Below are 15,384 nucleotides of genomic sequence, written 5' to 3'. Positions count from 1 at the left end.
TTAAACATAGTGTGAGCTATCCTTATATGAGATGTGATACAGGCTAGTTAAGAACATGGATTTAGAGCCAGATAGTCCTGTGTTTAAATCCTTATTCTGCTACTAATATGTGTGTGTGTGTTTGTGTGTGTTCATAGGAACATGGTTTTTATATATATTTTGTGAAGATTAATTTTGGTAATAGTAGTGAAGCACCTTTGCAAGGCACAAGTAAATAACATACAGCCCTATTGTTGTTATGTGATTTAAGTAAATACTGGGAAGTGTTCACTTATCTTCCTTTCCAATACTTCTCTGATAACGGCTAGCTGCCTTTGTTAGCCATTTATCCATATGTATCAAGCACTGTCTTCTTTGAGCTTCTTATTACAGAGATTGCTATATAAATGCCTCCTAGGAAAGGTTACTTATTCTTAGTTCCTAACCCTACATGGTGAGTTTGTTCATTGGATAACTATTCTCAGTGACAGAAGAAATGAAGCAACATGACGTTAGGAATGTGGGGTCACAGAAACAGAAGTGAGTCCTAAAATAGAGTCCCTTAGAATTGGTCGCATCATTCATACTAGAAGCAGTCATTTCCATAGGCTTTGAATGCCTGTATCATGTACCAGGAGGGTAAGCACCAGAAAGACACCTAGAGATAAATTCTCTCATCAGAATCGTAAGGCATTCTATTGAAAAGGGTGGCATAATTTACTGTCTATAATGTCAAATGTTTAATAGGACCTGAGTAAGAAAAATATTAGATTGCTGGAATAATTTAATATGCATATTCCTGGATTAGAGGCAAAAGAGTAGCAAAGACATAGCTGAGCTCTGTTAACATGCAAATAACATTTTCTTTCAATAAAATCTCTTGTACCTCTAGTGCCAGGCACTCTGCTAGGTGTTGGGGGTGTTAGAGTGACTCTGGCAGATACGGTTCATGTTCCTAGTAGGGAGGGAATATAAGTAACTGTGTAAGAGCTATGGCAAGAAAGGTACAAGGAACGTACAGAGGAAAGGCATCTACACCCAGGATTTCCCGAAGTGACCTGAGGATGAGAAGTCACAAGATCATGAGGGGGTGCGGTCAGGGTTTCAGGAAGATGGAACAACCTCTGAGGAAGCCTGTAGTTGCCAACTCTGATCTTCCCAGAAACATTGGGCCACAGGGAAGTCCATGGTTTAGTGGGGAATGTCTAAAACGCTTAGTTTGTTACCCACATTCAGCCCAAGATAAACTGAGTGCAAGATGAGTGTGCAATACCCCATTTCACAGAGAGATTTCCAAAGAAAATCTCGGTAATAAAGAACAGAATGACAGCAGGTCAGGCTTGTTGATGCATTTTATTGTGAGATGGGGGAGTCTGGTAAAAAACTAGAAAATGACCATGGTGTAACAAGGAACTTAAAAATGAAGAATCAGATTTGTAACTTACATACATGAATACAGGAACAAATTGGCACAAAATGTTAAACATTGTTCCCAACACTGTTTATATAAGGTTATCCTAATTTGGCTTACTAAGGAGATGAGAGTTTGATGGTTAGGCTAATCTCTTAATAAAACTGCAGAGCATCATGCTATTAGTCACACAGTGAATTTCAAAATTTAAGAGTTTTATATTAAAAACTGGGTAAAGGTAAAATGACTTGATTGTAGTTGTAAAACTAATACATTCCCGTTTAAGTTCTGTTCTACAGTCCAAGGCAAGTATAAATGTTAACATAACACTGTTAAATCAAATCTCAATGCAAGAGAACCAATTGCATCTCTACTTTAAATCTTATCAACTTTCCAAATTTTCATACTAAAATATATTATTGTATTAATACAAACTACAGTATTATACACTACACTGTGTAATAAATAAAGAAATATAAAAATAAGACACATAAATATAAAAGTTTTCTAAAACTAAAAGTACATGTCAGTAAGAAGGGTATTAATACTGCCAGGTTTGAAGACATACAGTACAAAAATGTTGCACAGATCTATAAACTAAAAGAAATAAAATAATACTGATAGGTAAAAATCAGCTAATGTTGTTAATAAACTGGGTCCATAATAACTAACATTTGGAAACAGTTATGAGCCAAATAACAATGGCATGTCCATGTCTGAAATGCAAGTACATGGATAGAGCAGATTAGAAAATTTCCCTTTCATTTCTGTAGAGAAATTTTGAAAGTCAATTAACATAAAATGAATACTGAGGAATTAAAGGATGAAATGTCCCAGTGTTTAGGTTTCTCTGACAGAGTCAGTGGTTTTAAGTTTTATTTGGAATTTTGATACAATAAACAAATCAACAAATGCTAGTTATTGTAGGCCACACATCGAACGAAGGCGGGTTAGGGCCTTGAAAATACTGATAAATGGCACTTACAGCACACAGGTCTTGCTTAAGGCCAAAGGAGATACAAAGCTTCATATCATATCCTTCATATTTGTCACCACATACTCAAACACAATTACGAACACTGATTCTGACGACTCTGCTACCCTTCCCAGGATTAACACTGTTAGTCCCTGCAAGCAGAACTCAATGACAATCTTCTGAACTCCATTTTAAACTACATGAGTAAGAAACTTCAGTTCTTCTATCAGCTGCTTTCTTAAGGCTAACAATACACTTGAAATGATAATACTCCACTATGACGTCTAAATATTAGAAATTACTACCTTCTAGATTGAATTTATAAAAGGTAGTTAGCATGGTTTGGAACTGCATTATACTTCTCTGTGAAGGGAATTTTGTAGTGCAGAAGTACTCACATTTTAAAAAACATAATAAAATACTGAAGCGGATTTAGCATATGTTTACCAATAAAAAATTATAAAATTTCTCCCAATTGTACAGCTTAAGAATAAACCAACGTAAGAGTGATAATTAATACTGACAAAAAGAAACAATGTCAGATGCTTATCTAATTAATCAGTTTCCTTTAACCTGTTAAATCTTTGCTTTCCGAGTCATTAAAGTTTTCTAATCTGCTTCGTGTTACAAACTTGTTCCTAACTTTGAAAAATGCATGAAAAATTACTAGGTCTGAGATCAGGCACACCCGGATTTTTTTTTTTGTGTGGTTTTTTTTTTTTTTTTTGTATTTTGTATTTTTTTTAAATTTTTACTTTACACAGTAGTGAACAGAAACCACAGTATACAGGTTACTGTGTTTCCATGAAAAGCATGTATAATATAGAACAAACTTCATTACCAATTAGAATGTATTTTCCTTCTAGAAAAACTATTAGGCTTCATTTGTTTTTTCTTCAGACACCTGCTCACTCTTCTTGCTCACTTTTTGTTCTAAGCTGCTCGCTTGATTTACAGCTTCATCTTCCTTCATTAGACCTTCAGTTTTTGCCTCTTCTCCCTCATTCTCTGCCTCTTCCCCCTCCTCCTCCTCCATCTCGTCTTCCTCCTCCTCCTCTTCCTCCTCCCCTTGAGGTTTTTCACATTCTTTCTCTTCCTGCAGTTCTTCCATCTCTTTGTCCTCCTCCTCCTCTTCCTCTTTTTCACTGTCTTCATCCTCTTCCCTCGTCAGACTCTCTCTCTCGTCAGAGTCGGCCTGCGAGGGAGATGCCCGAGCCCCAGCATGCTCGCTGGCCAGGACTTCCGGTCCCGCCTCTTCCTGCTCCGTGCTATCCCGCTCCTCGGCCTCTCGCTTGCAGTAGGAGTAGCGATGATTCATGTGTTGAGAATAAGACCCAGAGTGTGAGAAACGCTTCCCACATTTGTCACATTGATAGGGCTTTTCTCCAGAATGCAACCGCATGTGTTCAATCAAATGATGTTTGTGTTTAAATGCCTTTTTACAGATTCCACACTCGTGCGGTCTCTTACCTGCAAAATAAGAACACAGCCATGACACAAAATCCTCAGAAGGCTTTTGGAAGTACTTCGGTTTGCGGAAAGGGTTAGAGAGTCATTTTTCAAAAGTTGTCAGGTTCATCGACATACCTGTGTGTTCGTATTTATGTCTCAATAGTGAGCTACTCTTTTGGAATATCTTATCACACAAATCACAAGCATACATTCCATTTTCTGTCTTCCGCATTTTCTTTTTGGGTGGTGTAGAATCAGAGTCATTCTGGTCTTCTACATTTGATACTCCTTCTGAGCTAGTGTCTTGCCTTTCATCCTAAAGAAAGAAAAGAAGAACATTTAATTTCAGATTAAAAGGTAAACAAGAGACATATGTAAAAAGCACAGGTTAAAAAAACCAATTTGATTTATACTTTCAATAGCTCAAGGAAAGCAAGCTCATCGCTGCAGACAGGGTCCAAGGGTAGGGAGGCTAGATGCTATGTGGGGGTTGATACAGAAAAAAAGTGAGGTTGGGGCAATACAGTCATAATGATGATAAAAACAAGTGATCAACTGATGAAAAGAAAGAATGTAAAATGTACAGTAACAAAATTTACCTGGTTTCAAGTGAATCATGACTTAATGAGAAATTTGCAGAAATTTTTAACTTACAAGTTTGCTACATCATCACCAATTTCTAACTGCCTCATTTACCTTCATTTTTTTCTTTCTGGGTTTTACTACGCAAAAATGAAGATTCTATTTTTAAAAGGTGGTCTTTCAATTGTATCCTCCAGAACTTCAGAGGTCTAGGAACTGACCTCCGTGGTTTCTTCGAAAAGAGAGGGCTTTGCTCTACCACTTTTCTAAGGAACAAGATGGCAAAACAATGCAGGAGGGTCTATATTTTGAAACAAGAATACCTGCTAGACAAAATAAATCTTCAGAATTTCAGTGGTATAAAAACATTACAGGCAGCCTCAAGGTGGTAATATTGTGTAGGAAGCTCTCAGGTAGGTAAACAGTTACTGGTAGTGGAATTGGGTCCCTCAAGATCCTTATGTCTTTCCTAAAATTTTCCATTCTATTGCTTCTAAACCCACAAACTGTCTAAAAGCTCAAAGGCTTTTTAAACATTTCATATAGTTTGCAAAGTGGGAGAGGAGAGGTGCAGCCATTTGCCTGGGTGGTCTGTGAGCTTCCAGTTTGTGCTAAAGGAACTTGACTACTTTCATTGCTATGGGACGTGGTCATATGATTAAGTGAAATGTTGGTGGGTCCTCCTTTATTATTCAAAGGTGTGCACAGTGTTTTATACACTGAGAGTCTAAATGAATTCACTGCAGGTAACCCAATCAGTAGTGATATTTAAGGGGGAAGAAAGCAACAGATTTATATTTGAACAGGATATTATAATTATTTCAGCAGCACCTACCTATAGCAAATATTTGGATGAAAGATCAAATATATCTCTAGTATTTGGTTGACTCAATAAGAAACCAATGAAAAAAACTGAGGACATCAAGGTTAGTGACCTAAAAAATGCCTGCACAATGAGCCACACAACAGTCACACAAAATGGTTCTATCTAAAACTACATCATGGGTTTTGGGGGGAAGGTAAGGAGGAAAATGCATATATGGACTCATGTATACAAATTGTGACTGAATGCTGTCTTAGTTTACAGCTCATAAAGTGATTAGCAAATTCACTAGATGAGCTCTTTGTATACTTAATTATTGTTTAATTAAAGCCTTTAATAAATATAGGTGCTAACACATAAAAAGTAATAGCTCAGTTTTGCTAGTGTGACGGGTCTGTGAATGGGAATGTATTTCCATGTATTGATGATACAGCAGAAGCTGTTACTGATTTGGGGAATATAACTCTAGAAACAGAAATCTAATTGGTGAATATTCCAATTTTTCTTTTATGTCTCAAGCTTCAGATAGTCAAGTCTTTAGCTGAGACTTCTCATTTCCCCAGGGAAAACAGCACAATGGTAGCTGATAACCATACCTGGGATTAGTAAGAAACTGAAGGCGTGACGCTACGAAAATTAAGGCAAATCTATTTCCTTTCAAAAAAATTTTTAACAACCTGCTTGGCCCCACATAGACTGGTTTTATTAAAAAAATTTCATCAAAAGAAGTCAAACTAGCATGTTAGCAAATAGCTTTGGCATGGGGTCCTTTTCTTTACCTGATTCCCATTTGGCTGGATCACTTTCAAGGGTGGTTCCTGGACCGCAGGGCTGACCGTAGTCGAGTACGTGTAAGCCACCTGGGGAATCAGAATAGTCTGCTTATTGGCAGCTAGTGCTCGCAAGCATGGAACACTGTTCTGGTCAGCAATGGCCACGATCGTTGGTAACTGGGCAGTGACTGTAGGTATAGCAATATTTATGGGGTTGGCACTTGGTGGGATTACATTTACAACTGGTTCTGAGTCTGTAACACAACTGTCCTTTTGTGGCTCCTTTTTTGCGCAAGACAAGTTCAAGGGTTCTTCCTGGACAGAATAAACACTGTTCTGGTAAACACTAGTGATCGTTGACCTTTCCAATAATTCTCCCTGTTGCTTTGGTAGTGAAAGATCAAGAGGTTCTACTTGTGGCTCTTCCTGTGCGGCTTCTGCCGTGTACAAGTAACCCTGTGTGTTTCTGGAGGAGGAAAGGTTTAGAGGTGATGGGGATGACGGACTACTTCTGGAACCATTGACGGTGGATCCCGCTGGCAAAACTGGAGAGTTAGTCATCTTCAGGGGACTCTGCAGATTTACGGTGCTGTCTGGGGGCTCATTTGTATTTGTAGATTGAGGCCGCTCATCATTCTTTGCAGGGATATTTCCTTTGCCGGGTTCAGGAGAAGATGGTTCAGAAGACTGCACTGAAATCTGTCCAGCCTGCATCTTTTCAAACCACTTTTTTACTACATCCAGGGGTAGGTTTACTGAGTCAGCAATCTTTGAGAGCTCTTCTGCACTTGGTTGTGCGTTCAAAGCATAATAAGCTTTCAGAAGAGACAAGAGGTTCTTTAAAGGTGGCTGACTGGGAGACAGATTGCCATCTCCACCCGATGAAACAGAGGACTCGGGCTTCTCAGCTTCTGGGGCAGGGAGTGGAGGAGGCTGAGTAGGCTGCTTTAGGTCATAGTGCTTTAATTCTGGAAGTGCATTAATATCTCCTGGACATTCGTCACACAAAAGGCAAGTGCTATCGTTCGCTCCTCCTTCAAAGCTTTTGTCCTTCTCTGATTTAACAGTAAGATCTTCTGGTAACTTTTCACTTTTGCAGCTGTTTGTGGGGACTGGATTTTCTTTTTTTAAATTCTGAGGAACAACCTGAAGTTGGCTAGGCTGCTCAAGACTGTAGTTAATGATGATTTTGGTTGTTCCATCTTGATCAACCAAAGGAAGACTGATGGCGGAAATAACAGAATGGCCACCTTGCTGTATGGATGAAGCACTGATTGTTTCTTGTTCTTTGGATGCAAGATTGGCTTGATTATTCTCCAAAACTTGCCTTATTACATTACCATCCACTGCCACTTTAAGTACATTCTGAATATCACTTAAATTGATACTTATGGGAGACACCAAACCAACTGTTGGCAGAACAACAGCTTGCACCACACCCTGAGGAGAACTGGTCGCCTGTAATGGGCCACCACCACTAAAAACCCCATTCTGTAAAGGGGCTGAACAGTTGATTCCTGAAGCAACCACTATGGGTTTGAATTCATAATCCACAGGTTCAGTTTTAATTTGGTTTATAGAAAGTTGCTCTTGAAGGGGCTTATTCTCTAACTTTTGCCGTATCTGTGGTCGCGTGGGACTGCCCGGTGATGCCGAAAGAGATGGTGAGGAACACTGAGGCGTCTTGAGTCCTGTTCTTGGTCGCCCATTCACAGGCATCAAGCTGATACATTTCTTACTGCTTATGTGTGAGCTATAGGAACCAGAATGGGAAAAACGTTTCTTGCAGTTTGGGCATTCATATGGCTTCTCTCCTGAACAACAAAAAATTATATTCACTGAATTATTACATACAAGTTATGTGTCCACATTGTCCTTAAAACAAAGTTTCAATTTAAAAAGAGATATCATGTATCTTGTGATACAATTTTATTTAGAATATTGATTATAAGTTCAAACCTGAGAGAAATGTTATAAAGACTAGCAAAACCTTCATCTGTAGTACACGTGCTAACCCATAAGGGCATCTTCTCAGCATATGTGTATAATATTCCTGCTAACCTTTAAAACTTCAAATAATTCTCAAATGCTAAAAAGAATTACAGTTGACCCTTGAACAATATGGGTTTGAACTGTATGGGTTGACTTAACCCGTAGAAGTTTTTTGATAAATATCCTACAGTACTGTAAATGTATTTTCTTTTCCTTAAGAGTCTGAATACCCTTTTCTCTTGCTTACTGTATTGTAAGAATACAGTATGTAATACATATAACATAAAAACATGTATGAATTGACTTTGTGTCACAGGTAAGGCTTATGGTCAGCAGTAGGCTATTAGTAGTTAAGTTTTTGGGGAGTCAAAAGTTCTATGTGGAGTTTTGACTGCATGAAAGGCCGGCTCCCATACCCTGCAATGTTCAAGGGTCAAATGTACATCTACTCATTCAAGTTAATTTTTTTTTCTTATCCTATTTTACCTACTTATGTAATTTTTCTATATTTCACTATACTAAACCATCTGCAGGAAAAATTAATGTTACAGGAAAAAAAAGTAAATAAAATCTCCTTTATATAAGACTTAACAAGTATGAATACCTATCCTTCCCATACCCACAAGCTTTTAAGGTTTCCTTGAAAAGATCTTTTTCAGTGGGCAGAAAACTTTCCATATGAGGTATTGCTATCAGCCTTGGCTTATTAAACTGGGAGGTATGCACTCCTGAAGCTAGAAGGCAATGTGCTAGTGGGTATGCAAAGCTTTCTTGTAGTTTCAGTTTTAGTGAGAGTGATTACAGTAATTTAAAACATTTTAATATTAAAACACAGATTATACCACGGAGAAAAAGACAAAATTCATGTGACTTGTTAGGAAAAATCCACAATGTCAAAGAAGCTCCTTGCTTGTAGAGGCTTATGTCAAGTTGCTTCCCTAGACCTGGGAGAGAAGGCGTTTATCCTTGTCAGCTATTAGGGATACTTCAGTAGAAAATTTTGAGAAGCATGGAGCCAAGTGGAATACTTTCAGACAACCCTAATTTCTCATCTTAATTTTAATTTATATTTATAGTTCATTCATTTATAATTTATAGGTTAAAGACTATCAGTTTCAATAAGGTAGGAACTTGAGTCTTGTGTCCCATTTATGCCTTCTATCCATTGAAATGTAGGTCACAAAAATGCTGAATAAGCCTTTTTGGGATGAATGGATGGCTAATTGCAAAATTATGGAATATGGTGATACTATTTATCTACTCAATATCAAGAAAAAGCTCTTTCTTTCCTCTGTTCTTTTTAAGAATGAAAATGAAAGCAGTGAGAAACTCAATGTAAGTTCTTCTAAAGTAATTTCAGTATTGCACAGTTTTTAAAAGGTGAGTTATATTTTCTCAAAGTATAATCGGATATTAGAACTGGAAGGGATCTAAGAGGCCCTCTTGTACAGTAAGAGTTCATTTCATATCATCCTGGACTTTAGCTAGTCTCTTGCTTAAGCTCCTTTATTAAAAGGAGGTTATTACCTGCTGGACAGCCCTATGGAAGATGGTCTAGTTTGGTTCTGCTGGGAATCATGAATTTGGGTTCAAAACCTGGTTCTGCCATGAGTTTTTTTAAAAAGATTTTATTTACTAATTTATTTTGAGAGAAGGGGGGACAGAAGTGGGGGGAGAGAAGAAGGAGAAAGAGAGTGAATCTTAAGCAGACTTGCGGTGAGCATATGGAGCCCAAAGCAGGGCTCAATCTCATGACTCTGAGATCATGACCTAAGCTGAAATCAAGAGTTAGATGCTCAAATGACTGAGTCCCCCAAGTGCCTCTTACTATTTTCTTAATCTTTCCAAGTCTCAGTGTTTTCGTGTATAAATAAATGTAGATACATCCTCACTGGATTGTTGTAGCAGTTACATGACATAATACAGCAAAACTTTGTGTGGTCTCAATATATGTTAGTGATTCTTTTAAAAAGTAATTCTATGGAGAGATAGGTTGAGTACTAAGCCAGAATTCACCTGTTATTAGGCCCAATTTCCTGCCCTAGCCTGTACTCTGATGCCACACAGAGCAAGCCTAACTTTGCTAAAAGCCAGGCTTTCAAGCTGGTGAAGAGCTGTCATCTGTATCCTTATACTTCCCTTGTGTGGATTAAATATACCCAGGTCCTTCAAAGATTCCTCATTGGACATAGTTTTTAGAACCCTTCCCACTTACCCACTTGTTAACTCAACTCTGGAAATTCTCCAGCTTATCAGTATCTTTCCAATGGGATGCCTGAAATATGATTCAATACTCAAATGTACCAGGTAAATTTCTGGGGGAGGGCTGTAAAACAATGGATGTGTTCTAGTATTTCTATTTTATCATTTTAAATTCTTGCATAACATTTTTAGATGAGCTATATGTTTGTTCTCTTGTTAGAGACACTTGGAAAATAAGAATCTATGATATAGATTATTTTTTAAAAAGATCTTATTTATTTGAGAGAGGGAGAGAGAGACAGCAGGAGTGGTGGGGAGAGGGAGAAGCAGACTTCCTGCTGAGCTGAAAGCCCGACATGGGGCTTGATCCAGGACCTGGAGATCATGACCTGAGCAGAAGAAGGCATACGCTTAACCGACCGAGTCACCCAGGGGCCCCACAGATTATTTTTATCTTTACAAACAAGGAGACAGAGGAGCACAGTGGCTAAGGCAACAATTTGGAGTCAGGATACCTACACCGAGGCCCTGGCTTTGCCATGGGCTAGCTGAGTGACTCTGGATAGGTTAATTAAGCTCTCTGAGCCTCCATTTTCTCATCAGTAGAAAGGGAGGAAATAATAGCATCTACCTCAGAGGGCTATCGTTGGGACTGTATGAGTTAATGTACACAAATAACTAGAATGGGGCTGTCCATAGTTAAGTACGCAATAAATGCTAGTTGTCAGTATTATGGTTGGGGATTACCTGCTATTTTATCATTACCAGAAAGAAGTACAGAGCAGTTGTTCTATAGCCAAATCTACTAAGTTTGTTGGAAAACCCCTTGTTTCTAACTTCATAGCTTAATGGTTTATACATAGAGTACCTCGCCTAATCTGTCTGTCTAGCAACTGTTAAATGAGGTGATGTTGTGCTGTAAGAAGTCTGATGTCCTATGAAGACTGATTTCTTTTTTGTAATGGCTGAGGTGGACGTTTGGTTGCATCTGATGTAAAAACTTTCCAGGCTAAAGTTCGTAGGGCTATGGAACAAACTCAGGTTATTTTCTGGGGAGGATCAGAGCCGGGGAGCAGGAGGTGAGGTGACTTGCTCCTCATCATAGCTCAGGTCCCACATGAGAAATTCAGATGATGGCTAAAACACATGACTCTGTGTCCAGGTAATAATAGCAACAATCCAGGTAATTTTATGGAGTATAATTTGAAGACCCTGATTAGAAACTGAGCTGACAAAGAAAGATTACAGAGGTTTCTTGAAGGATATGAAGCTCATCCATTATTTGAGACTCTAAACAGCTCTTTCAAATCTGCGGTGAAGGACCTTTTTATCTGCCCCCCCCCATTTTTTTTTTGTTTTAAATTTCCAATCTACTGTAAGATCAATATTGTATAAAATATAATAAAATTGTCACAGTATTTTCTTCATCTACTAGTTGCTAAATTACTTGCAATTTCTGTATTTAGCATTTCAAGAACCAGTCTCAAAAAAGCTTACAGACTGGTGCCATCCTGGGATGACACTGAGAAGCCCCAACTCAGAAATCTTCCTTTTGAATAAACCAGGCCATCAGAGAGCTGTATACCTGGATTGTATATAAGTGGCTACTCTGGAGAAATACTTTTTCTGAATTGCATTTTGGTGAAATATCACTGGCTTCCTACTGGAGAATCTTATTTTATTTTTATTTTTTTAAGGATTTTGTTTGTCAGAGAGAGAGGGAGAGAGAGCACAAGCAGGGGGAGAGGAAGGCAGAGGGAGAAGCAGGCTCCCCGATAAATAAGGAGCCTGGTGGGGGACTTGATCCCAGGACGCTGGGATCCTGACCTGATCATTTAAGCCAAAGGCAGCCACTTAACTGACCGAGCCACCCAGGCGTCCACGGAGAATCTTATTTTAAAAAGAAAACCCTATCAATTTTTCTGCTGTACTATTTTAAGTACAGCAGAAGTACTTTGGAAAGTACTTTGGAAAAGTACTTTTAAGTACTTTGGAAAAACGATATAAAATGCACTTTGTTTCTCTATGGGCTTCGTAGTGGGAAGAGTTGTACTTTTCCTAGCGACTAATTCCTTTCACTTGCAGACAGTCTGGGTCATGGTTATTGATCACAGTTTTCTGATTTCCTAAACCTTAAGAGTCTAATGTGTGGTCTGCTCCCAGCATGTGCTTGGCATTTCACAGTATATCCATTTTACTTCACGTTTACTTCATGCCTGTGTTACTTCCTTAACTTTTTTTTCCTAATATATTTTAAAATTAAAATTTCTTGCTGTATTAGAGGTATACAGCTTCACATTACATATCCTTATGGATAAGACTATCACGTAAATACATAATGGATGGACAGTGCAGAGTACGGTGATGCCCTGTGTTCCGTGATGTGACCTGATTCGCACCGGCTACTTCAGCAGCAGCAGTGGTGTTCTGCTAACAAGCTTGGAGCTCTTGTCCACTTTCTGCCTGTTCTATAGATAGTAGCTCCCTACTTACTACTTGACTGAGACGGATTTTTGAATATCAATGCAGAATTCTGCAATACCAACTTCCTGTTTCTGCCTTGCATTGCAATCCCTGGAGTGATGCATGCTTCCCAATTCTATACCCTCTGCAGGTCTGACAGATCCACAGCCTCTAAAACTGCAATAGGACCATATGACTCATTTTGTACATGAATCTTCCTCTAAATTTTATTTTCCCTCCTCTACTGCAATCTCAACATTTAAGAAAATGCTCTTGAACTAGCTCTATCTCTATCAACAACTTCAAATCATCTGTAGTAGGAAAGCATTAAAAAGTCATTAAAAATATATTCTTGATGAAAATTTTTTTGATAGCCCAGAAGCTAAGAAATAGGATTTTGTGGCAGACTGCAAAAGACAACTTCTCATTTCCAGGAACATTTAAGTGTGCAAATAAGTAAATGTTTTTGTAAGAATCTTGGTTTAAGCAAATTGGTAACTTAACCTTATTAGCCCTCAACAAACAAGACAGTGAAGTGTCTAGAAATGTAGTTCCAAAATAAAACACAGATATTACTAGTCACCCCTCACAAAGCCACCCATTGTACTCCTTTTGTAGGATGTTTGAAAGATGTAAATGTCAATAATATCATTTCCACAAAATAAGTCATGTGCAGACAGCCATCATTTCTCATTAATTAGAAAAGAGTTATTTTTCACTACTCTTTAATAAATCTAAAATAACAAGGGGCGCCCGGGTGGCTCAGTGGGTTAAAGCCTCTGCCTTCAGCTCAGGTCATGATCCCAGGGTCCTGGGATCAAGCCCCGCATCGGGCTCTCTGCTCAGTGGGGAGCCTGCTTCCTCCTCTCTCTCTGTCTGCTTCTCTGCCTACTTGTGATCTCTGTCTGTCAAATAAATAAATAAAATCTTTAAAAAAATAAAATAAATCTAAAATAACATACCAAAATTAATCAGATGAATGGATGTCACAGTGCAACGTGAGATGCTACGGAGTTTTTGTTATAGCTTTTGAAGTAGAGCCCCTAAGACCTGCAAATACAGCTCTTTTTGTTTCTAAGTTTCTAAAACAGACATATTTTTATCATATAATATCATTTTGTAAGTAAAATTTAGAAAAGGATGTGGGATAGAAAGGTGAGATGGTAGGTAAACATATTTTTCTTTAAAATTTTCCATGCTGCCCTGTCTGGGTGATTCCGTATCACCCTGACCACTTCCCATCTGGAGTTCCCACTTCTATTTCTCTCAGGTAAAGAACATCTTGGCCTCCTTACTTTCTTGTGCAAATTGTACCTCTATATCCTTTTTCACTCCCTCGTTAACTGTGCAAAAGAAGCAATGGAATTAGTATTCATCAGAAAGCTCAAGGAGGTTGCACTTATTAAAACATGCTATATTCTGATTAAGAAATTTGAAGTATGTCATATTATATTAGCTTATTATGCTTTAGTTAAAGATCAAGATTCCAATAAAATACGATTTATAAATAAAAAATTTCTCCAGGGGGCACCCGGGTGGCTCAGTGAGTTAAAGCCTCTGCCTTCTGCTCAGGTCATGATCCCAGGGTCCTGGGATCGAGCCCCGCATCGGGCTCTCTGCTCAGCAGGGAGCCTGCTTCTCCCTCTCTCTCTGCCTGCCTCGCTGCCTACTTGTGATCTCTGTCTGTCAAATAAATAAATAAAATCTTAAAAAAAAATACTTAAAAAAATTTCTCCAGGTTAGTCTTCATTCTACAAGAAAAGCAAAGTTTCTGACCATGTGTGTAGACTACGATACAACAGATTTATTTATTACCATATATGCTATGATATTCAAGGTATAGACAGAAAAGAAATATTTACCACTGTGGATTCTTAAGTGCTCTTTTAGATGATGTTTGTATTTGAAAGCTTTTCCACATTCAGTGCACTTGAATTTACGATTACCACCAGATTGTGTCACATGTCTCTGTAGGAAAGAATTGATATTTTAATTATAAGGCAAAAAAGCTTTGGACGTAAAAGAATAGCCAATCTGCTAAAAGCATTTTGATGAATTCTGCTTCTCAAAGGCTTCAAATTGAGGCAGTCACAAAAATCTAACACTTGGAATACTGCACCAAAAAGAAGGGTGATAGTAGGACCAGAATTTTGACATAAAGAAAAATCTCCACTTGCTAATTTAGAGTACTAGAATCATGCTTTATTGAGTAATATAGTATTTAGCACAAGTAAGATAGTATATACATTACTAGAAACTAGAGATTATCTCTTCTGCAGCCAGGCTTTTTCCAGTAGTTTATCCTATCTTTTAGATGCTTGGTACTTCCAAAATGTACTTTAATCTGATGAATTAAAAAAAAAATACCTCCATCTTTTCATCCAAACATGGAGTATTATAACAGCTTTCTGTCTGGTTTATCAAATTCTCACTTTTATGTATTTCAAATATATTCTGCACTCTTAGATATTTTTTTCCAGGTCCCATTACTTTATTTATTTACTTTTCTTTATCCATCATTAAATTTATTTATTATTATGAAATGTTTCCCAGTCAAGTCTAATTGATATACAGTATTACATTAGTTTCAGCATACAGCACAGTGAGTCAACAAGTCCGATGTTACGCTATGCTCATCACAAGTGTCTACCATCTGTCACCATAGAACACTATCACAATGCCTTTGACTAGCTTCTCAATGCTGTACCTTTCATTCCCATGAATTACTCAT

General features: G+C 37.9%; 1 protein-coding gene across 6 annotated transcripts in view; it reads right to left on the bottom strand.

The window, feature by feature from the left end:
• Positions 1 to 1,313: 1,313 nt before the first annotated feature.
• Positions 1,314 to 15,384, bottom strand: part of LOC111155546 (zinc finger E-box binding homeobox 1) — a 183,104-nt gene continuing 169,033 nt past the window's right edge. For all 6 annotated transcript variants that reach the window (XM_022515756.1, XM_022515757.1, XM_022515758.1 and 3 more), the window contains 4 exons: positions 14,516 to 14,621; positions 6,003 to 7,810; positions 3,954 to 4,134; positions 1,314 to 3,836 (listed from right to left, as the gene is read on the bottom strand). In XM_022515756.1, coding sequence (XP_022371464.1) covers positions 3,241 to 3,836; positions 3,954 to 4,134; positions 6,003 to 7,810; positions 14,516 to 14,621 — 2,691 coding nt within the window. In that variant the 3' untranslated portion in view covers positions 1,314 to 3,240. The remainder of the gene's footprint in view (positions 3,837 to 3,953; positions 4,135 to 6,002; positions 7,811 to 14,515; positions 14,622 to 15,384) is intronic.

This window comes from Enhydra lutris, unplaced genomic scaffold (genome assembly GCF_002288905.1).
Source record: "Enhydra lutris kenyoni isolate GAN:26980312 unplaced genomic scaffold, ASM228890v2 scaffoldscaffold42, whole genome shotgun sequence".
NCBI classification, from domain to species: domain Eukaryota; kingdom Metazoa; phylum Chordata; class Mammalia; order Carnivora; family Mustelidae; genus Enhydra; species Enhydra lutris.
The sequence above is the reverse complement of the archived record's forward strand: the minus strand, read 5'-3'. Positions and strand labels throughout refer to the sequence as shown.